Genomic DNA, 23,783 nt, shown 5'->3' with positions numbered 1-23,783 from the left:
TCGTGAGTCTCTTGTAAGCAGTATATCTTATCTTTTAATCTAATTAGCCATTTTAATTGGAGCATTTAGTCAACTGACATTTAAAAATGGTTATTGATAGATATGTACTTACTGCCGTTTTGTTAATTGTTTTCCAGTTGTTTTATAGTTCTTCTCTGTTCTGTTTTTCTTTTAGTTTCTTCCCTTATGGTTTGATGATTTTCTTTAATAGTATGCTTGTGTTCCTTTCACTTTAGGTTGTGTGCATCTGCTGTAGGTTTTTGATTTGTGATTATTATGGGGCTCATATATGTTGATATGTACCTATTATCTACTTGTTTTAAAGTCATTTAACTTCAAACACCTTCTAAAAGATCTATGTTTTTTTACTCCCCTCCCCCATGTTTTGTATTTTTGATGCCATATTTTATATCATGTTTATCTTTTAACTTTGTAGTTATAGTTGATTTTACAGTTCTTTCAATCTTTGTCCTAGCTTATTAAAGTGGTTGATCCACAACCTTTACTATGAATTTTTCTTTACTTAGTAGGATTTTTCCTTTCCTATAGATTCTAACTTCTTGTTGTAACCTTTTCTTTTTTACTTATAAAAGACCCTTTAACATTTCTTTTAGGGCTGGTTTAGTACTGATGAACTCTATCTCTTCTGAATGATAATCTTGCTGAGATTATCCGTTTCCACACTTTAAACATGTTATGCCATTCCCTTCTAGCCTGCAGTGAGTGTTTCTGCAGAAAAAATCTCTCATAGCCTTATGAGGGTTGCCTTGTATGTGACTCCTTGCTTTTCTCTTGCTGTCTTTAGAATTCTCTCACTAACTTTTGCCATTTTAATTTTGATGCCTAGATGTGAATCTTTTGGGATTCATCTTGTTTGGGACTCTGTTCTTCCTGTACCTGGATGTGTTTCCTTCTTCAGATTCAGGAACTTTTCAACCATAACTTCACTAAATACATTTTCAACCCCTTTTGCTCTCTTTTCTCCTTCTGGAACCCTAATAATGCCAATGTTGATACACATGATGTTGTCCCAAATGTTCCTTAAACTGTTTTAATTTCAAAAATTTGTTTTCTTTTTGTTATCCTAATTGAGTGATTTCCATTATTCTATTTTCCAGATCAGGTGTTCTGTATCAGTTGGTTTGCTGTTAATTCCTTCTAGTGTGTTTTCATTTATCATATTCTTTAGTTCTGATTGGTTCTTTTTTACTTTCTAGTCCCTTGTTTGGAGAAGGCACTGGCACCCCACTCTGGTACTCCTGCCTGGAAAATCCCATGGATGGAGGAGCCTGGTAGGCTGCAGTCCATGGGGTCACTAAGAGTCGGGCACGACTGAGTGACTTCACTTTCACTTTTCACTTTCATGCATTGGGGAAGGAAATGGCAACCCACTCTAGTGTTCTTGCCTGGAGAATCCCAGGGATGGGGGAGCCTGGTTGGCTGCCGTCTATGGGGTCGCACAGAGTCGGACATGACTGAAGCGACTTAGCAGCAGCAGCAGCAGTCCCTTGTTATAGTTCACGCTATGTTCATCTGTTATTTTCCCTAATTCAGTTAACATTATTACTAATTCTCTGAACTAGTAAATTGTGTATCTGTTTCATTCGGTTTTTCAGGGTTTTTTTCCCCTTTCTTGTCCTTTTATTTGAAACAAATTTCTCTGTCTTCTCATTTTGCTTATCTTTTTCTCTATGAAATTAGATAAAGGTTACCTATCCTGGTCCTGAATGGGGTGTCCTTGTGTGGGAGCATCCTTGTGCAGTCTGCATGTGCCTGGTGGCTTTGATGGGTGAGCTGTGTCTGAAGTGTGTTCGAGTCACATTTCTCCTCTGGGTAGGCTGGCAGTGATCACTGTTGCTAGGAGGTGGAGCTGGAGATGGCAGAGATGGGGGAGGGTTAGAGCTAGAGCCAGATGCGAGAGGGGGACTTCTCTGCTCAGTAGCCAACAGCATCCTGTCAAGGGATAGGAGCGCGTCCAAAGTTGCTACACCAGAAGCCCCGAGGGTCAAGTCAGAGCTGCTTCTGTTCCCTCAGTGTGTGCTCTCCCCCTCCCAGCACTGGCACCTTTGCCCCATAAGGGAGCACTGTTGGAGCACGTGCCCTGTGCAGGCCAGGGTGTGAGTTGGCACGGTCCATGCGTGCCAGTCAGAGCTCCAGACTGCTGCCTCTGCAGGTGCCGGTAATGGTCACCCTCTCCCTGTTCAGGTACAGTGCTGGATCCAGGTTGGCACCATCCTCCATGGCAAAGCACTCTCCAGCAGCAGCAGCCTTTGCTCTAGTGGGAAGCTGTGCTGTGGAGCAAGAGGGGCCACAGCGTGTGCTGGAGTGATCCCACCTCTGGCCAGAGCACTGACCTTTCACCCCTGTGACCACCAGGGTGGATGCCTTGCCAGGTCTGAGCCGACTCTGTTCCTGACAGCTGGGCACTCACCTTGGCTGCCGTAGCCTTTGCCTTAGTATGGAGCTGCTCTGCAGAGCAAGAGGAACCACGGTGGGTGCTCAGCTTGGCCTGGGCCTGCACAAGGGCAGTTACAGAAAACCAGGCAAAGTCTGGGGTCCTTTCAGTCTGCTTCCTCTGCCTCGTTGAAGGAGTAAGAGTGTGTGTGCATTTCTTAAGAGTGGTCTAGGTTTCTGACAGCCCCACTGTCAGTCTCACTGATATTCAAACCTGCCATGAGACTTTTCCTTCCAGTGTTGGATCCCAGGGATGGGGTGTCTGATACATGGTTCAAACTCCTCACTCCCCAGGTAGGGTGTAAGCCCCCTCCTCTTCTATGTTCCCCTCCAGGGGCACAGGTCCTGCCCTGATTGCTTCTCTTCCCTTCCTGATCCCGACTCTGTGTGGATCTTTCTTACAGCCTTTCGGATGCTGAATACTCCTTCTGCCAGTCTCTAGTTTGTTTCCAGTGAGAACTGCTCACATTTTTGATGTCTTCATGGGGGGAGGTGAGCTCCATGTCCTCCTACTCCACCATCTTGATCTCCTCCTCTTATAGACTCATTAGTTTACTGAACGGTCTACCTAAACAATAAGCTGGTTTCTTCTGTGATAAAATACAAATCTTGGTTTCTCAAGCCAGTATTCTACATAAGCGATAACTACACTACAGGAATCGTTATTCTATTACTGACCTTTCTTCATTCTGTAACAAATTCAAATAATAGCATAAGATTGTAATTCTTAATAATATTCCTTGCCCTTTGAGTTATGAGCTAAATTATACAGGTTCAATAAACCCCTTCAGCTAATGATGCTCATTTTGTAGGCTGTAATTCATGTAGGGGAAGTATTATGTACTTTTCTTCAAGCATCCATTGGCTTGGCATAGATGCACAGTACCTGATAAGCTAATTGTGCCAATTTGTCTTCTGTTCTTAGGTGTCTGAACTAGCCATGGTTAGGGTTGTTGAATAAGGTGTAAGAAGACAGGTAAAGAAGCAGCATTGTTACTGGACCATGCTTTTTCTCTGTGGCAAAAAAGCATTGAGGCAATCACTGAGACATTTTGGAAACAGGTACTTTTTGCTATTTTTTATGGCTTGTCTATTCCAGTGGAGTGCCAGTTCCTTTATTGTGATGTTTTGGGTGTTAACTGATATTGTATCTCAGGTCCCTGAGGGAGTCAGTCATTTAGTCATATCTTAAACATATGCCTTTACAGTCTCCACTCTTTATATGCATTAAACAGTTTACTCATTCTTGGTAGTACACATTCTAAATACCTAACTCCAGGAAGTATTTTATCCACTTAAAGGGAATACTCTTATGATCAAACCTCATTACTTAAAATTTTAGTTCATGCCAATATGCAATGGAAATTGTCACTTGAAAACCATCTGATTATGGCAATTCTGCCTAGTGGTAGACCTCTTTTCTAGGTTGGGACATTCTGGCCCAAAGGGTATGTTTTAGCACCACCCACCTTGGCACACCACTTAACGCCCAACCCTGCCCTTTAATATCCTGGTGAGAGTATGAAATGGGTAGATTAGACAAATGTGTGCAACAGAAAAATGAGGGTATGTTTGAGTTCCTTTAATTGTATCATAATTGGATAAAGCCACTTTTGGATAAGCCAGAAGTATGCTCTCTATACTTCTACTGTAGGTATGGATAAGTTTAAGCTGATCATATGACTTTACTATAACAAATTCAATGGGCCTAAGCAATAGCTTCTCTTATCCAATATATCTCTAGGGCAAAAAAAGACCTCAGATCATTTACTGTCAAATATGAATCCTAATTTCTGGCAAAGTCCTCCCTCCAGTGCTAATTGGTTATTTTCACCATCTCTGTAATTACTTGTAGATTCTGCTTGCCAACTTAACTTTGGAAGGTTAACCAGGAAAGTATGTTGCTTAACATGAAACAGGTCACAGGTGCATTGTTGAGATGAGTGAAAATTCTGATTGAAAAAAAAAAATTCCTATGCTAGGATTTTATATGGGATTAGATTTGTTTTTTGAGGGAATTCTTGACTCTTCCCCAAAAGACTACTACTTCACCCTACTCCGACATGAAGAGGCATGAAGAGCTACCATATTTACCAGCATATAAGATATGTAACGGGAGAAGGCAATGGCACCCCACTCCAGTACTCTTGCCTGGAAAATCCCATGGACAGAGGAGCCTGGTAGGCTGCAGTCCATGGGGTCGCTAAGAGTCAGACACAACTGAGCGACTTTACTTTCACTTTTCACTTTCCTGCATTGGAGAAGGAAATGGCAACCCACTCCAGTATTCTTGCCTGGAGAATCCCAGGGACGGGGGAGCCTGCTGGGCTGCCGTCTATGGGGTCGCACAGAGTCAGACACGACTGAAGCAACTTAGCAGCAGCAGCAGCAGCAAGATATGTAACACATAGGAAAATGGGTTAACTTTCCAAGAATAATTTTTTGGAAAAAGATTGTTTTCACACACAGTCTAGAAGTGTCTCTGAAAGTTGTCCTATATACAGAAAACCATGTTGTTCAAATAAGAACAATATATGGACATTAAAATGAGATGATAATGTCCTTCCATTTTAGATCTCTGCAAGTTGACCACAGTTGGAGCACAGGGGATGCTGGACAGATTTTGTTTGTATGAAATGAGTCCCTTGATTTTATCAAGAAGTGTAAACCCTCCTGTTTGCCAGAGCATGTGAGCTGTCCAAATAAATAATGCCAAGTATCTGTGTTTAGCGAAGTTTAGGTTTTTGCCAGTGAGCAGAATCACAATGTGTCATGTTTAATCAAAAGCTTGATTAGGAGAAATAGTCACACAGGATTGCCTAAAGGAAATGTACCCTACTCATCCCACCCAACTTTAACTGCTGTATCTTTCTAGACCACACGTGAGAGCAACTGCTTGGATCATGATCTCAGCTCCTAGCTGACCAGCACTTCCTATCACATACCCTGCATGTGAGCCCCCACAGAAAGCACTGGAAAGGGTAAGTGTTCAAAACCTGGAATATATGGGTCAATGCTTTGAGAGTTTCTAAGTTTCTAAATTCATAACTGGAACTTCCTAGAAGAATTTCATTCCAGGCATTAGTACTAGGAAAAATCAGCGTTCATCCTTACTTGAAGGAGAAACGATGTTACTCTTCACCATTGGTGGGTTGGGAGCTCTAATCCCAGGCTGTGTGCTGACTGACTAGGACCTCGTCATGAGCTTCTGTGCCCTAATTTTACACTTGCAATTATCCTGGTAGCCAGTTCTTCCTGACCCTTCATCTTAATTTATGTACTTGAAAAAAATATTTATCTTGGTATCTGGTATATATAAGCTCCTTCAAATACCATTAGAAAACATATGGGAATATGAGCATAAAAAAATTAAGCATTTATTCATCACTGTATTGCAAAACAGAGTTCTATATAGTTCCTCATGTATGTTTTACTCTGAATAGAATGTGTGGGTTTTTTCTTACACTGTTTTGGCCACAAGTTGTGCAGATGTCAGGAGGCCAAGAAGCTGTGAAAGGCCCTGGCCAAGTCCCCTAACCGTTCTGGCCTTAGTGGTTGGAAGGAATTCTTCCCACTTGTCTGCGGCAGCCCTTTGTTTTTGACGTAAAGATAGACTGTCTACATTGAGAGTGAATGTCTCTCATTCTTTTTGTCAAGCTAATTGTCAAACGGGATTCTCCGCGACTAGCTGGATGCTTTAGTCTTCCTCCAGGGCACTTTTCACCAGGTAATTCTCACTAGGCCTTTTATGAAAGTGCTAAATGTCACTGCAGCGGGAGGAAGGAGACAATGCCACGCTCTCTCTTTGTGCAACAATACACGTTTATTGTCCTTTTACCTCTGCAGTCATCTTTGAGTAATTGTTGTGTAAACAATAGAATGGAATGAAATTACATTAAGTTGTATGCAAATGGCTCTAGAACACCTTAACAATTATGACAAGGCAATTATAAATAACTTTTTTTTTCCTTAGTAATATATATTTGCTTTTTAAAGTACATGAAAGAGCTGCCATATCTAGGGTTAGCTAGGAAAGAGCAAATGGTACCATCTGGGAGCCACCACCCTGAAAGTTTAGACTCCAATTTTGAAAATCTGATGGTTTACTATTCCATAATGTATAGTCAAGCAGAGGGCGATTTGGGTTGAAAGTATGTATTCTTGAAACTTAACAGCGTTTTACCTTTTAGTCATTGCACAAAACCCTTTCTATTATTTTTCACTCCATCTGGGTATTCTGCAGAATTTCAAGTAAAACACGGATTCTGGTATTTTTCAAGTTTATCGCCTTTGGAACGACAGATTCTATCATTTCAGGAGACATCAAATCAGAGGTGGGTACATACTTAGCAATCTAACAGAATGGCGCCATTTTATAGAGCATCCTAAACGTTCCAGTGAAGCAAAACTTACATATGCCACTTTATGTAGAGGAAATTTGAGATCTGAGACTATTCCAGAGTAAAGCAGCCTCAGGCACATTCTTAATATGAATTTTTTTTTTCCACAAGGCACCTCCCTCTCCCAGGAGACAATCAGATTGTGAACTGGTTTTCAGGCAAACCAAGAGAGTAAGCATCCTAGTTCCTAATTCAGTCATTTCAAAAATCACAAGTTATAAATACTCGAAAGATAGACCTGAAATTTTTTGTTTAAATAACAAGAGTAACTGCAGGAAGCATATATAATCAAAAACTTTTTTTTTCTTTCTTATAGCTAAGGTGTGTAATGCATAAATATATGAAAAATAAAATTCACAGTCAGTTTTAAAACTAGAATTCAAGTTTGGCTAATAAATCTTAATTTTATAAGTATATTAATTTCTAAATACAACATAAGAGGCAGTATTGTCAGATGTACAATTAAAGTATTATAACAGAAAGGACAACAATGAGAGAAGAAATAGGCTTCTGATAGAAAAGATTCCTTTTGTTGCCAATAAATCGGACCACCTGAGTGTTTCAGATTCTTTTCACTTAAGGGAGATCCAAATTGGTTGCTGAGGATATTAAATAGATTTTGAAAAACTGAGCAACAGTCGTGCAGCTGTGGCATTTGCTTGTTCTCATACTGTGGGTTGCTAGAGAATAAAGCAGAACTCAGTGTTGTTAAGTTTAAAAAAAATACTCTTTTATCCCGTTACGTTGAAGCCGGCCTCTTCACAATCCTCTGATTTTGCTAGGGGGTGGGAGGAAGTGGCAGGAAAGGTTGGAGGGAGGGTGTGGCGAGGGGAGGCATGACAGATCAGGGCGACATCAAGGGACAGGTATCAGCTGACACTCAACTGAGCAAACCCGATCAGCTTCACTTCGTCGGGAATCTCCGACCCATCACAGCCAGAAGCCTGAAAAGGTAAAAAGAAAGCCTCAGTGCCGGTTGGTTGGTTGGTAGCGGCCTTTTACGGAGTTGTTCGTGGGAAGGCGGGTCCATGTGCAGTCTATGGGGCCAGGGGTTCCATCTCCGCCAGCAGACATGCTAAGAATCCCTTTCTTCAGTGACTCCTGGGTGTCAACTGCTCTGAGAAATCTGATCATCAAGCCCATTGAGGACAGAGGCGAGAGGCTTTGCTGCCCACGAAATGGAACCGCCAGTGAGCCAGCCACAGGACTGCCGGGAAGGTACATACACAGTCTCAACAACCACTATGTAAAATGTAGTTTTAAATATGCCTACTTTTAAAAGACTAGTATGAAAATGAGCAGAAGAGATCTAAGAGGCCACACTCAAGGGTAAGTTGGTTTTTACAAAAATCATCATCTCTGTCAAACTGGTCAGGAAAAAAAGGTCACCAAGTAGTAGAATGGCTCATGATAGACAACTGTTGTTTAAATATGAGTACTTTTTACAGGGAAAGGTACCATACGTTTTTTTCTATAACAGAATTTGTAAAACTTTAGGACATATTTAGTGGCTTAAAATTGGCCCAGATTACAGAATGCAAAGTATTTTATCATGTCAAAATTCAAAGCAACTGTAAATAAGCCCTTGCCCATCAAAATTCTCACTGGCCCTAATTTACAACGTATTCTCCTCTTTACCTCCCTTTCCTATATGGTGGCTCAGTAGTAAAGAATCTGCCTGCAATGCAGGAGACGCAGGTTCGATCCCTGGTTGGGAAGATCTCCTGGAGAAGGAAATGGCTACCCACTGCCAGTATTCTTGCCTGGAGAATTTAATGAACAGAGGAGCCTGGTGGGCTACAGTCCATGGGGTCGCAAAGAGTCGGACACGACTGAGGAACTAACCTATAGACACACAGAGTACTCAGACCACCATTCTAAATTGCCTCTACAGTACATAAATCAGAACTGGACATTACGTAAGCACCACAAAGTGGGGTGAGAAAAGTTTGAATGTCTGGGAATGGGCAATTAATTACCAAAGGGACATAGGAACCTTTTCTTGGCTGACCGCCTGCTAAATAATGGTGAAAACAGCTAGTTTCCCAGGGTCCAAAGCCCTTTCCAATCCTCACAGTGAAGCCGCTTAGCACCATTCCAAAACACTACAGAACTCAGCCCTTTGCCAACCCCAGCATTTTCCTTCAAAATAGGCAGCTACTTAGAACATATAACTTGAATATTTGAAATAATTATCCTTAACATTCAGTGTGAGCAGTTATGCTTAATAAGAAAATCCATAGCCTAAAGAGTAGGAATATTAGATAACATTTAAATAATTTACTTTGTGCCTGTCTCTAGTTTCAACTGACAGATAAAGTACAATTTTCATTGTTTGCATTGCCAGGGGCAGAAAGATCAGAAGCTCTCCTTATCACTGCTAACAAAGCAGCACTGGCAGAAACGGCTTCTCAGCTGAGATTTCTGGTGGGTGTTTATCACACCAACACTGTGACCTTTACCACCACCACCACCCCGCCCTCCCCTGCCACCCGACCCTTCTTCTCGCACTACCACTGTTTCTTGACATCTTTCTAAACCTTCCCTTCTTCTCTCCTTGTAGCTATTGCTAACAGCACTTCCTCAACTCACTGATGGGGGCAGAGATGACCTGTGTAGGAAACTGACAAACATCTGAGGCCAAACTGTTGCTTTTAACAAGTGTGAAGCCACATCCATGCATTTGAAAGCTGTATCTAGCTGTGACTAGCAGGAGCTGAAAATAGCTAGAAATAAAAACTAAGTCTTGTGGTGAAGAGTAATGAAAGTGAGAATTTGTGTAACCAAAGCAGTGATTATGTGGGTACAGTGAGGTCATGTCCCATTCTACGTTCTGTCTCCTGGCAAAGAGGCACAGGCCAGGTGATTGGCTTTGCTTCAGGACACTCAGCCTTCCCTCCTCCATGTTGCTAGCTCTGATTTAAGCCTCTTAAATCAGAGGCCTCAAATCCTCTTAAATCCTTACCTCTTTGTGGCCTGAAAAATGATCATGAGGACAACAAGCAAATGATACTGAAATCTCCACAAAAGAGACCAGAAACCCTTAAGGCAGCAGTTCTCAAACTTTATCAAGAACTCCAAATGATATGTCCACGTGGATTGTATTTATTGTACTTAGAAATATTAAATATTTATATAAACAAATGTGACTTAGAAGCTGTTGCACAGTAAAGAAAATCATAAACAAAATGAAAGATAACCTACGGAACGGGGTAAAATATTTGCAAACGACGCCACCGACAAGGGTTTAGTTTCTAGTACACAAAGAACTCAAACACAAAATCCAATCAAAAATGGGCAGAGGACCTAAATAGAGATTTTCCCAAAGAAATACAAATGGCCAATAACCACACGAAGAGATGCTCAGCATCACTAATTACTAGAGAAAAACGAATCTACAATGATGTTCCACCTCATACCAGTCAGAACAGCCACAAATGCTCGAGTATGGAGAAAAGGGAGCCCTCCTCCACTGTTGGTGGAAATATAAGTTGTTGTAGTCACTGTGGAAACCAGTACAGAGGGTTCTCAGAAAAGCAAAAATAGAATTACCTACCCTACAATCCAGCAATCCCAGTCCCACCATTGTAGATACCAGTCCCAGTCTCTTATCTACAACACATAAACAGACTCACAGACATGAAGACTTGTGGTTGCCAAGGGGAATGAGAGGTGGGGGAGTGCTGCATTGGGAGCCTGGGGTTAGCAAAACTATTACATGTAGAAAAACAAGGACCTACTTTATAGCAGAGAGCTTACAATCAATATTCTATAATAAGCCATAATAGGAAAGAATGTGTGTGTGTATATATAACTCAATCACTTTGCTGTACAGCAGAGATTAACACATTGTAAATCAACTTCAATAAAAATATTTTTAGTAATGTTAAAGTATTGAATCTATATTAAAACAAAATATGTTTAGGTTATGTTGTATTTACTGTCTTAGAAAATAAAAGGTGTTTCTAAAGTATTCAGTTACTGATTCATTAAACATCACAGAAATCAGCCCACTGCATGCTAATAGTTTCCCAAAACAAAATTAAGAGTGGCACTGCTTTTTACACTTTCTCAAATCTCAAATGTTTTGCTTAATAAAAATGGCCAGATTCTCACACCTGCATGCGCAGTCACTCCACTGCTGTTTTCCTTAAAGTATACAAAGAAAATCCGGTCTCTCACAAATATCTAGTTGGAAAAGGGGAGAGTATCTTAATAGCCTTTCCAAGTAATTGTGGACATCATTTGTCACTATGCCAAAACTTTCCAAGTGCTATTTTCATAAAGCTTAGTTGCAATATAAAATGTAAAATCAACATGTTAAACTTCTCATAAATGTTATGGTAAACATTGGTCTATTTTGATGGATCTTTTACCCATGTATAATTTTTCAGCATCACTGAGCTAGCAAATGTTCCAAATGTTGACATATTACACAGTATCAATACATTATTATTACCAATCTCATCGGATAAGGCTTTAAATACTGGGGGGTAGGGTTGTGGGTGTCTGTCAAACTTACTACGGCAGATACAAGTTTTCTAAAATCCTGTTTTTTGCTTGAAATGTGAAATTTCTTATTGACAACAAATACTGTCCATTGTTTTCCTTGATGTGTCAGGCTTACTGGGTTCATTTTGAAACAAATGTCTGCCAGATCCCTAGTCTGAAGAGCCAATGTTTCTCAGCTGTTCTTCCAAGTAAAAGTGATGTTCCATGAAAAAAAAAAAAAAGCTAGTTTGGCTCACAACTCAATCTCACCAGTGCTTTCCCTAGAGACAACCATCACACTTAAGTACTGAAGAGATGCTTCCCATCTCATCGCACAGAATATTAAAAAGATGTGTTCTCAAGTGGGGATTTAAGCCAGTTGCACTTTTTAAATTTTTATTTATTTACGGAGTGATAGAGTGAGTGCTTTAAAGATGATGGCTATTACTACACTTTGATGTTTCTGCTTTGGTTTCTGCCAACATTACTAGGTTTGACCACAGTGGCTTTTACACCAATGTTAACACTACGGAAAAAGCCAAGTAACATCTTAGTGTTCTTATGAACATTCAGGATCCCTTAAAATAGAAGTCTCAAGGAACCCCAGAAGTTCAAGACCCACGTTTCGAGAACCTCCACTTCAAAGGAAAATGTACACGCTATCAGGAACTTACCGTGGTGGTGTAATACCACTACTGCCACTCGAGTGTCTGAACTCTGATTCCTGAACGTGCCCACCAGACCAGCAGGTGTGGCCTTCATCGTGTGGAGGAGCTTAAGATGTGGCTGTCCAACGTCAATCCTAAGAATTCCCTCCACTGCCAGCCTGGGTGCACTTTGGAACCACCAGGAGAGTTTGAAAACATACCCGTGCCCATGTCCACTCCAGAAGTTGTGACTGAATTGGTCTGGGGTGTGGCCTAGGCACTGGGATTTTCTGAGCTCCCCAGGTGAGTCAGTGGAGTTTGAGAACCTCTGTTTTACCCTAGCGTCCCTTTCCTTTAGAGCCATGGTTCCCAAACTTTAGCATCAGAATCACCCCAGAGTGTGTTAACGCAGGTTCCTGTGCCTGATTCCCTCCAGATTCTGATTCCTCAGGCCTGGGATGGAACCCCAGAATTCACATTTTTATAAAGGTTCCAGGTGAAGCTGACACTATCCGTCTGAGGACCACACTTTGCAGAACCATTGTTTCAGACGGAATAGGACACAGAGCTGCTACATGGACCTTCTTGAACTGACACTTTCAGCAGGAGGAGTAAGTTAATACTCTCAGCTACTTTTTATATCATTTGAGTCCTGGCTTTACGTGTACTTTGGGAAATATCACCTTAATCACTCAGCCTTGATAAATCAGGCTCTTTGGCCATTAATTACCAAAATGCATATAAAACTGCTATCTGTTCACCATCACCAATTATTAGAGAAATGTGCCAGCTCACACCAGCCAGAATGTCCATCATTCAAAAGCCTACAAATAACAAATGCTAGACCGAGTGTGGAGAAAACGGAACTCTCCTATGCTGTTGTCACAGCCACCATGGAAAATGGTATGGAGGGCCTCAGAACACTCACGACAGAACTACCATGTGACCCAGCAATCCCACTTCTGGGTACAAATCCACACAAAACTCGAATCCAAAAAGATACCTGCACCCCTAGGTTCAGAGCACTGCTATTCACAACCGCCAGCACATGGAAACAGCCTGAATGTCCACTGACAGATGAATGGGTAAAGAAGATGTGGTGCATATACACGATGGAATACTACTGAGCCATAAGACAGAATGAACTATGGACATGAGTTTGAGTGAACTCCGGGAGATGGTGTTGGACAGGGAGGCCTGGTGTGCTGCGATTCATGGGGTCGCAAAGAGTCAGACACAACTGAACTGAACTGAATGCCATTTGCAGCAACATGAGTGGAACTAGAGATGATCATACTAAGCGAAGTCAGAAAGACAAACACCATACCGTAACACTTATATGTGGAATCTAAAATATGACACCAACGAACGTATCTTTGATACAGAAACAGAATCAGGCATATAGAGAACAGACTGATGGTTGCCAAGGGACAATGAGTTGGGGGAGGGTTGGAGGCTGGGGTGAGCAGATTCAGCAGATGTAAGCTTCTATATATAGAAGGAATTTTTATATATAGAAGGAATAAACAACAAGGTCCTACTGTATAGCTCAGAAAACTATATTCAGTACCCTTTGATAAACCACAATGAAAAAGAACATCGAAGTATATGTATAACTTTTCTGTACAGCAGAAATTAACACACTGCAAATCAACTAGACGTCAATAAAAAATTGCTATCTGCAATGCACGTTAGTAAACTTTAGAAACTAAGTTCATACTGCTCATGTGGGTACCAGTTGGGTGTTAATTACATGTATAGTTGACCCGTGAACAATGGAGGGGTTGGAGGTGCCAGCCCTCCAAGCAGTCAGAAACCCACATATAACTTACATTTGTCCCTCCTTAAATATGGTTCCTCTATCTGCAAGTTGAACTAACCACAGATTGTTATTACCTGTTTATTGAAAAAAATTCATGTCTAATTGGATCATGCAGTTCAAACCTATGTTGTTCAAGGGTCAGCTGTACTTACAATTTGTGTTCTATCTTCTCTCTCTCTGTCTCTCTTTAGTCATTAAGTCATATCCTACTCTTGCGACCCCATGGACTGTAGCCTGCCAGGCTCCTCTGTCCATGGGATTCTCTGGGCAACAATGGGTTGCTATTTCTTTCTCCAGTTCTATCTTCAAGGGGAAATTAAATATTTTGTATTGTCACTAATGCAGTTTCAAAAATTCTACATTGAAAGCAGCAAGACTTACCTACTTTACACAACTGCAAGGTAGCAAATTAAAAAATGACTTAAAAAACATTTATGAAAACTAGCCTCAAGGCTTACAACAATAAAACCATACTGATAATGTCAAACCCAAAGCACGTACTACTTGAGCTGAAATGCCCTCTATGCCTGAACTGCTTTGTTGAAAGTGAAAAGGTTTCTGATCTCCCAGTTCCCAGCAGTGCCAACAATGAAAATCATACTTCACTTATTATCTTTCCTGTCAAATGAAGCTAGAGATCTCACTGGGTGGAGGAAAAAAAGTGAATGTATTTCTTTAAATAACAATATTCTTGCTCCTCAAGGCCATTTTTTTTTAAGTTAAAATATATACACAGATATACAAGAGACACTTTTTTAAGCTTGAGCCAAATATTTCTTACTAGTGGTGGGAGTTAAGAGGAAAGAGACTGGAGAATGAGTTGTCCACATATAACATGCTTTCCAGCCTTGGCTAAACACTGGGACCACGAGAGGGTGCTTTCAAAGTTCCCAAAGCCCAGGCTGCAGGAAGAACAATTAGGCTATTTGGAATAGGACCCACGCATGAGTAATTTTCTAAAGTGTCCTCACCATCCCTTGAGTGAAACCACTGTGCAGCCAGTTGAAGAACCACAGTATTAATAATTACATAATTTTCAGGTCCCTGACATTCTCCTTTAGAAAGCAAAGAAAGCACTGAGATTAAAATGATGAACAGTTGACAGGACTATAAGCAGTAGCAGCTTAGGAGGAAAAATGCTTCCAAAACACTTTGATCTAAATAACCAGACTGGATCTCGGTGGTTTTACCAGGATGTTAAGTGTCCTACAGACGATTAAGCCAAAAAGCAGTTCAAACGAGCTGTGTCAAGTGGGTCTCAAACTGGCTGGCAACTGACAACCACAAAGAAAACCTTCTCAGGCTTTAACTAACTAGAGCTAGATGGAAAGTTAAATGACAGAAATAGAAGGTCATTCCTGAGTTTGGCTTTATTTAACATCTTTATCTTTTGAGGAAAAACCATCACTTTTCATTCACCGGGAATGCTGCACATTACCGCCTTCTCAAGCCATAAGGGAGAAGGAAGACTTGCATGCTTCTCCTGCAGGTCTCCTGCACCAGACAGGCCGATATTACTCTGCTTAAGGGACAAAGGAGATCCGGTCTCAACCAGTGTGTGTCCAGTCCTCCAAAAGGTGAATCCGTAAAGAACCAGAAAACTATAATACCATAAGAGTGCGAGGTCCTGACTGTAAGACTGAACAGTTGTTGAGCATGGGGCCATGATGCTAGACCAGAGTTGAACTCCCAGCTTTTGCACCATATGATCTTGGGCAAGTTAACCTCACAGAGCCTCTGATTCCCCAAACATGGGATGGACCCAATGATATCACCATCTTGGGGGATCATGAGGACTAAATTAACTGAGATGATGTAAAATACTTCATGCTCTGTTCTGCAAACAGTGGATGCACATGAAACAGCAGTGATTCCTGTCATTTCTACAGGCAAGGCCAACGGATTTTGACAGAGACTTCAAAAGAGGGCATGAAGCTGAGGTCACAATCTTAGTTTTCAGGAATCAAAACAAAGGTAAAGAAAAGAATGATGGCTCAAGTTTTTAAAATGAGGCTTGTGTTATTCTGATGTATTTTAATTATGATCAGTTGAGTTCAGTCGCTCAGTCGTGTCCAACTCTGCAACCCCATGGACTGCAGCATGCCAGGTCTCCCTGTTCATCACCAATTCCTGCAGTTTACCCAAACTCATGTCCATTGAGTCAGTGATGCCATCTAAAAATCTCATCCTGTGTCGTCCCTTTTCCTCCTGCTTTCAATCTTTCCCAACATCAGGGTCTTTTCAAATGAGTCAGCTCTTTGTATTAGGTGGCCAAAATACTGGAGTTTCAGCTTCAACATTAGTCCTTCCAATGAACACCCAGGACTGATCTCCTTTAGGATGGACTGGTTGGATCTCCTTGCAGTCCGAGGGACTCTCAAGAGTCTTCTCCAACACCACAGTTCAAAAGCATCAATTCTTCAGCACTCAGCTTTCTTTATAGTCCAACTCTCACATCCATACATGACTACTGGAAAAACCATAGCCTTGACTAGATGGACCTTTGTTGACAAAGTAATGTCTCTGCTTTTTAATATGCTGTCTAGGTTGGTCATAACTTTCCTTCCAAGGATTAAGTGTCTTTTAATTTCATGGCTGCAATCACCATCTGCAGTGATTTTGGAGCCCCCAAAAATAAAGTCAGCCACTGTTTCCCCATCTATTTGCCATGAAGTGATGGGACCAGATGCCATGATCTTAGTTTTCTGAATGTTGAGCTTGAAGCCAACTTTTTCACTCTCCTCTTTCACTTTCATCAAGAGGCTCTTTAGTTCTTCTTCACTTTCTGCCATAAGGGTGGTGTCATCTGCATATCTGAGGTTATTGATATTTCTCCCGGCAATCTTGATTCCAGCTTGTGCTTCCTCCAGCCCAGCATTTCTCATGATGTACTCTGCATGTAAGTTAAATAAGCAGGGTGACAATATACAGCCTTGATGTACTCCTTTTCCTATTTGGAACCAGTCTGTTGTTCCATGTCCAGGAGATCCAAGACAGAAGAGCCTCTAGATGTACATTAGAGACACAAATAAGATTCTACACAATTTTGTTAGGTAGAAAGTTAAGGGATGAGGGATGAAGGTGACCTAGCCAAAAAGGATGCAAGCTGATCTCTAAACCCTACCCCAGAAACACCCAGGAGAGCTCACAGATATGCTACAAAAAGAACCTCAAGAGATTTTTCTAACTCCTGCAAGTAGGCCCTAGGCACACAGTGGATACAAACTAACCACAGGGGCTTCTCCAACTCCAGCACATGCACACATGCACAGCTGTGTCAAGTAACCTTAGGCAGCTAGCAGTCTGTTAAGGATTCATAAACATTCTATATATACATACATTTGATTATAACAGACTGAATTATGGGAAAGACATAAGTAATAGAGTCTGCTGTGCAACTTGCAACTGTCAATCAAAACTCAGTCCACACCCATCTAGATGAATATGTAAAATGACTATTTTGCATGTGCCCAGACATGTCCCATTCCCTGATTGTCCTCGAGTGTACCTATTTGCATTCTGCACAGGGCATGAACCAAGAGGAGGAGACAGGGAGTATAAAAAGGGAAGACAGGGAGTATAAAAAGGGAAGTCAAGAGGCATCATTGCCACTCCTTCAGGGCTGGCCATCTTCATCCTATTTAATAAAAGAACTTGAACTGTAACCAGTCTGTTGTTTCAAACCCTTGCTATGATGAGACAGGAGCCGAGAAATCCTGCCTGCTTGAGCTGTAACAAGACTAGAACTGAGGGAGAGAAATACACCAACCTAAAAGTTTCACTATAATATAACCTTCCAGAGAGAGAATACTGGAGGAGAACCAAGACCAGAATTGGATGTCCAAAAGAGCTTGCTGGATCAGTGAAATTAAAGCAGAAAACTGGAACGTGCCTAGGTGTTGTGAATCAGAGACCAGGCTGGGTAAAGTTGGGAGACAAGGAAATTTTAGTAAGATGGAAAAGTACATTCAAAGGGTCAGTGGAGGAAAATAGGAACAGGACTAGAGAAAAAAATGAATGAATGGGGGGTGGGGTAAAGAAAGGCAGAGCAGGATCTAAAGGAGGTTTGATTGGGGTGTACTTCCTTAGCCACATTGTTTGAGTTTCAGAAAAGGACAGTGGAGAGCCAGTCAAGTATCTGTGGGCATTCTGGAATTAAGGATTCATGGCAAATAGATGGGGGAACAGTGGAAACAGTGGCTGACTTTATTTTTGGAGGCTCCAAAATCACTGCAGATGGTGACTGCAGCCATGAAATTAAAAGGCACTTAATCCTTGGAAGGAAAGTTATGACCAACCTAGACAGCATATTAAAAAGCAGAGACATTACTTTGTCAACAAAGGTCCATCTAGTCAAGGCTATGGTTTTTCCAGTGGTCATGTATGGATGTGAGAGTTGGACTGTGAAGAAAGCTGAGTGCCCAAGAATTGATGCTTTTGAACTGTGGTGTTGGAGAAGACTCTTGAGAGTCCCTCGGACTGCAAGGAGATCCAACCAGTCCATCCTAAAGGAGATCAGTCCTGGGTGTTCATTGGAAGGACTGATGTTGAAGCTGAAACTCCAATACTTTGGCCACCTGATGTGAAGAGCTGACTCATGTGAAAAGACCCTGATGTTGGCCAAGATTGAGGGCAGGAGGAGAAGGGGACGGCAGAGGATGAGATGGTTGGATGGCATCACGGACTCAATGGAGATGAGTTTGAGTAAACTCCGGAAGTTGGTGATGGGCAGCAAGGCCTCACGTGCTGCAGTCCATGGGGTCGCAGAGAGTCAGACACGAACGTGTGACTTCACTTTCACTTTCAGTACTGTGAAAGGGCTGGGGTAGCCACTCTTATTTTATAGGTAAGTGAATTTAGAGACAATGGGAATACACCAGCATAAAAGTTTTAATCTCTTGTCCCTAGGTTTACGTGTTCAAAGTTTGGAAAATGTCCTGGAGGTATTATATGCTGTAACTTCTTTTTTTGCAGAATAAAAAATAAATAAAGAAACGTTAATTCTGACTCGAAATGCAGACACGGGGTGCCATTTTTCTCGTCCATATATCCTCATATAAATGAAATATGTTTACAAGATGCAGGTGAATTAGAAACATAACAGAAGTGAAAAGAAGAGTCCTAAGCTAAAATATAAAGTTTCCAATTTGTTAATTTCTCACTCTTTGTCTGACTAAAATGTTCTTTTATTATCAAAACAAAATTGATTTCTTCAGCTGAATTCTTTCTGTGAAAATCCTTGTGTTTTTCTTTTATCACCCAGCCTGGCCATCTGAAATTAGATGAGGAGCAAGGTCCAGAAAGTTAATTAGCACTAGGCTAACATTTACTGTAACGAATCATTTAGCATTTTTTGGCCATGCACATTTTCCATTAAATTTTCACAAGAAATAAAAAAGACCATTAATATGTTGTGCACAGCAAAGTGTTGGTCATCTAGATCTTAAACTGCTTAGCACTCTGGCTGGCCCTTGCTAAGATTAATTTATAGTTTAAAAAATTTGTCATTTACTATACCGTCTGCAAAAACTTTCCAGAAAAGCATCACTTTTGACTAGTTGGATTTCTCTCCATTTCTAGCCAGGATCACAGGCTCTTAGTTTCACAAAGACCCCAGAATGCTCCATATCTGTATCTCTGTGGCCACCCTATTTATAAACCTAAAATCTACCAGTGCAGAAAAACTGCTGGAATATTTCCTCTCCATGAGAATCTGTTACTGTGATTTGAAATGTGGAGTTAAAACGTCATGTCTTTGTTCATTAGCTTTCAGAGGGCAGTTCTACAATCGCTTCCAATTACTTAAACCATTTCTACAACAATCGGCCTCCATTTTTAAAAGTTAGGACCACTTGGCTTTTGCTTCAGAAAAGGTTTGTTAAGAGTGTTGCTTCAAACTCAGATTAATTTGTCTTTCTGGTCAAGTTGCCGTACAAACTGGAAGCAAAACGGTACAGACTTCAAGACTTCTCAAATGGTTAAAGATGTGATGGTAAAAAAAACAAACCACACTTATGGAAGAGGAGATTTCCAGTCATGATTAGAAAGTATTCCCAAGTCATAAAAAAGAACAAAATAATGCCATTTGCAGCAATGTGGATGGATGTAGAGATTGTCATAATGAGTTACAGTAAGTCAGAGAAAGACAAATATCATATGATACCATGTATATGTGGAACCTGAAAAAATGGTACAAATGAACTTATTTACAAAACAAATAGAGTCATACATGTAGAAAACAAGCTTATGGTTATCAGTGGGGAAAGGGAAGGTGACAGATAAATTGGGAGATTGAAACTGCCATATACACACTGCTGCTGCTGCTAAGTTGCTTCAGTCGTGTCCGACTCTGTGTGACCCCATAGACGGCAGCCCACCAGGCTCCCCCGTCCCTGGGATTCTCCAGGCAAGAACACTGGGGTGGGTTGCCATTTCCTTCTCCAATGCATGAAAGTGAAAAGTGAAAGGGAAGTCGCTCAGTCGTGTCCGACTCTTAGCGACCCCATGGACTGCAGCCTACCAGGCTCCTCCGTCCATGGGATTTTCCAGGCAAGAGTACTACATAAAATATATAACTAGTAAGGACCTACTGTATAGCACAGGGAACTCTACTCAATACCCTGTACAGACATATTCAGGAAAAGAATCTGAAAAAAAGAAGTAGATATATGTATAACTGATTCACTTTGCTGTTTCCCAATTCACTTTTCTGTACACCTGAAACTAACACACCCTTCTAAATCAATTATATTCTAATAAAAAAAAAAAATTCTCATGTTGACCAGCCAAATAATGAATCCAAAAATGGATTCCCACTTCCCTACCCCCCAAAACCAACAACAGAATTATGGAACAGGTTATTAAATGACATTACTATTACTTGTTGGCACAGCATGGCGAAATCTTTACCTTCATTCCGTAACTTTCCACTTACCAACTTAAATGTCAATGTTTTTAAAGCTTTGGGATCATCTACAATCTTCTGTAAATTAGCAGCCACTGTAAAATATAAACACAGAGAAAAAGTGTCCAGATTATTTCCAATAACACTGGATTTTCACATCAGTGCTTCAGAAAATTTGACTAATGATGCAATAACCTGCAAAATAATTTCTTTCACAGACATTACAAAGTCCATATAAATGACCAAATTACTCTCATAAAGACATTTTCTACCACAACCTGCATCTTCAGTGCATCAATTAATCAGTATACACTGGTCTCACATTTTCTACAATAAAAGAGAAATTACTTACTAGTGGAAAGTAGAAAATGATAGTAGCCCCCAGTGTTTCCACTACCTGGACTTTCTCAACACTCATTAATAAGAGATATTAGCCAGGACAGGGCAGTTCAAAACAAAGAGGAAACTGCTTTCTCTGGAAATAATAGGTCAGCATTTTGAACTCCTGTCCCTATAAATTCACTCAGTTCTCTGCACCCATTTTTCTCAAAGTAATAAAATACAGTGGATACCCTCCACATCTCAGGCATGTGTCTTAGTGCTTTCAGAGCATGGCAATCTGTCAAAGCAGTGATACCACCCTGAGCAACACCTGAGCTGGGTGCACAGGGCCAAGCACTAAGGTTGTCCATTTGGAGCTCAGCAGGGCAGATACGTTTTTAGTAATAGCCAGATTCATCAGAGATCTGTCCTGCTCTCTGTGGTGCCATGATGCTTCATAGAGAAGTCAGCCTTCCCTGCAGAGGGTCCTGCTTATGAACAGGATTCTCATGAGATGATGCTGATAAAAATTTAACACCTTGCTCCTTCTACCTCCAAACCCAAAGTATAAAGCTGAATGTCAAGTACGTGCTGTTGGTCAAAGAAAGAGAAGTTGGTATTGAAGAAATTAAGAAAGTCCTGTCCATCATTTTTATTTTCCAAGAGGAAAATCCCCTGCTGCTTCAATAATCAGCCATCTAAAAAGTTATCTGAATACTTGAAGAAAAAATTTAAGAGAAAAATAGTAAATATACAAATATTTTGAGAAAAATGTTTCAAGTATAAAGTTTCTAAGTAGAAAAAAATCTGTGCAAATTTTATTTTTCTCTAAGGTAGGCTGAAAACAACCTAGATACATGGATTTTTGACTGAATAGTTTCATTTAATCCATCTGCTGCAGAGGAAAAAAAATGAAAATTAAATCTTCACTACGGCCTGTTTCTCTTCATAAACCGTTGCAAACACCGTTTTATCTTCATCTTGACCTCTTAATACTCCCAAGTAACTGACAAAGTTTCATTTGTGCTAACACCCCTTGCCCCCATTCATCTTTTTCTCTCCCATGTTTTTGCCCACACAAGCAAATGTACACATATATCACATAGAAATCCTGAGCCACCAACCTCCATCTTCTTTTGGCTTCCTCTACAGTTTCCCAAACTTATCTCAGATACAAAAATCATCTGCTAATCAACAAAAAATACCAGCTCATGGAGTGCAAAGCTCTGCTGTAAAATTCTGCCCACTAAAGCCAGTACTGATGATGTCAGGGCGTTCTGACTATATACAGATTGCAGCAACTGAACAGAGTCACCCTCTTCTTAAAGCATAAAAGTGTTCTAATAGTTCTTTGGATCTGAGCTGATTTCATGAGTGGCCATAAAGTCTCCACATGAATTCAGTCCTTTCATTAGAGTCTCTCTATTAATGTTGATGATTTACTGCCTTGTTCTGGGTCATGTATTTCCAGTCTGCTCTCTAACGTTCCGCCAAAAGCAGAGCTGCGTCCTACACTAATTCACAGCCCTCTCTCTGGTGGACACACATCTGCGCTAGGGCCAGTTTCCAAGGAACGTGGCTAGAAGCAGGCTATAGCCTGGAGGGCAACACTGAGCTGCTGGCATCTTAAACAATCGTCCCGGAAACCACATCCCCAGTAGTGAACCCTGCACCTCGAAGGACATTAGAAATTCAAATTCTGTCTTCTGCTCAAAGCAAAAATAGCAAAACTGGCCACTTACCTGATTACTTATCCCAGCTGCTAGGCTTATTTTCAATTTCATTGATTCTAATTTGTTGTAAAGTGCTACAAAATAACTTCATTTAACTGACACCACATAAAATTCAGGGTGATGCTAATTTCTCTTCTAGTAGCAATGCTCATTAAAAAGATGGGTGTCACTGTTTTCTCCCTTCTCCTGACTGCACCTGGAGTTCTAAAATAAAAAAATGCTCCTTACCTGGAACGTGAGCTGAGAAGGAAGGGCTGGGTGTTACTTTAGACTTCCTCAAGTATGTGCTGAAACTTCATGTTTTAAGAGACTCTAGTTTCCAAAAACAAAAATAGGCGGGGCGGCGGGGAGGTTCCTGAACTCAGTGACCGTCAACTCATTTCGGACCCCTCTCGGCTTTCCCAAGAAAGACTCACGCGCCTAGTTTCTGAGGCAGACTCTGTGTTACTCCTTGAACTTGTCCGTTCCCTCCTCCCCAGCCCACTGTCTTTGGTCTTGGTGCTTTCTCTGTGTCTTGACCACACAAGACACAGGTGATACTCACTGAGGCCTTCTTGCCTACACTGGGGTACGTGTCACCTTTTTGTGAACAGTCTATTTTTTTTGTTTGTTTCCTATTCTTGTGTCCCTGCATCACACTTCAGGGTTGAATCTCTATCAGGGCTAGAAGTTTCTGTCTGCTCTCTTGGATAACATCTGGCCTAAGTATTGTCCTTTATAAAGCTGTAATAATAACATTAACCACATGGGAGAAGGATGCTAATGTTCAATACTCCCGTGAATCTAACAGAGAAGGAAATAGGACTGTCCCAGGGGATAATGGAGTTGATATCTCTCTGGCAAACTAAGTCAGGCATTTCCCAGACACTAGCTTCTCCATAATTTCCTTGTACTACTCAAATTCTGCACACTTTGACAGCAAAATCACAGTTAGATAACGAGTATTTACAGTTTGTGTTTGTATTCTGAGTGATTATTCAAAACCTGAACTTTTCTCCCCCCATGCTAGTG

General features: G+C 40.9%; 1 protein-coding gene and 1 long non-coding RNA gene across 2 annotated transcripts in view; one reads left to right on the top strand and one right to left on the bottom strand.

Moving 5' to 3' along the window:
• Positions 1 to 2,196: 2,196 nt before the first annotated feature.
• Positions 2,197 to 10,752, top strand: LOC139187328 (uncharacterized). Its single transcript, XR_011570879.1, has 4 exons — positions 2,197 to 3,516; positions 5,330 to 8,072; positions 9,202 to 9,281; positions 9,418 to 10,752. It is a non-coding gene; the product is annotated as an uncharacterized lncRNA (long non-coding RNA).
• Positions 6,257 to 23,783, bottom strand: part of STK39 (serine/threonine kinase 39) — a 321,213-nt gene continuing 303,686 nt past the window's right edge. The window contains exons 17-18 of the mRNA XM_019971542.2: positions 20,749 to 20,813; positions 6,257 to 7,798 (exon numbers count right to left, since the gene is read on the bottom strand). Coding sequence (XP_019827101.2) covers positions 7,724 to 7,798; positions 20,749 to 20,813 — 140 coding nt within the window. The 3' untranslated portion in view covers positions 6,257 to 7,723. The remainder of the gene's footprint in view (positions 7,799 to 20,748; positions 20,814 to 23,783) is intronic.

The sequence above is a fragment of the Bos indicus genome, chromosome 2, assembly GCF_029378745.1.
Source record: "Bos indicus isolate NIAB-ARS_2022 breed Sahiwal x Tharparkar chromosome 2, NIAB-ARS_B.indTharparkar_mat_pri_1.0, whole genome shotgun sequence".
NCBI classification, from domain to species: Eukaryota; Metazoa; Chordata; class Mammalia; order Artiodactyla; family Bovidae; genus Bos; species Bos indicus.
This window is presented reverse-complemented; position numbering and strand designations above follow the sequence as displayed.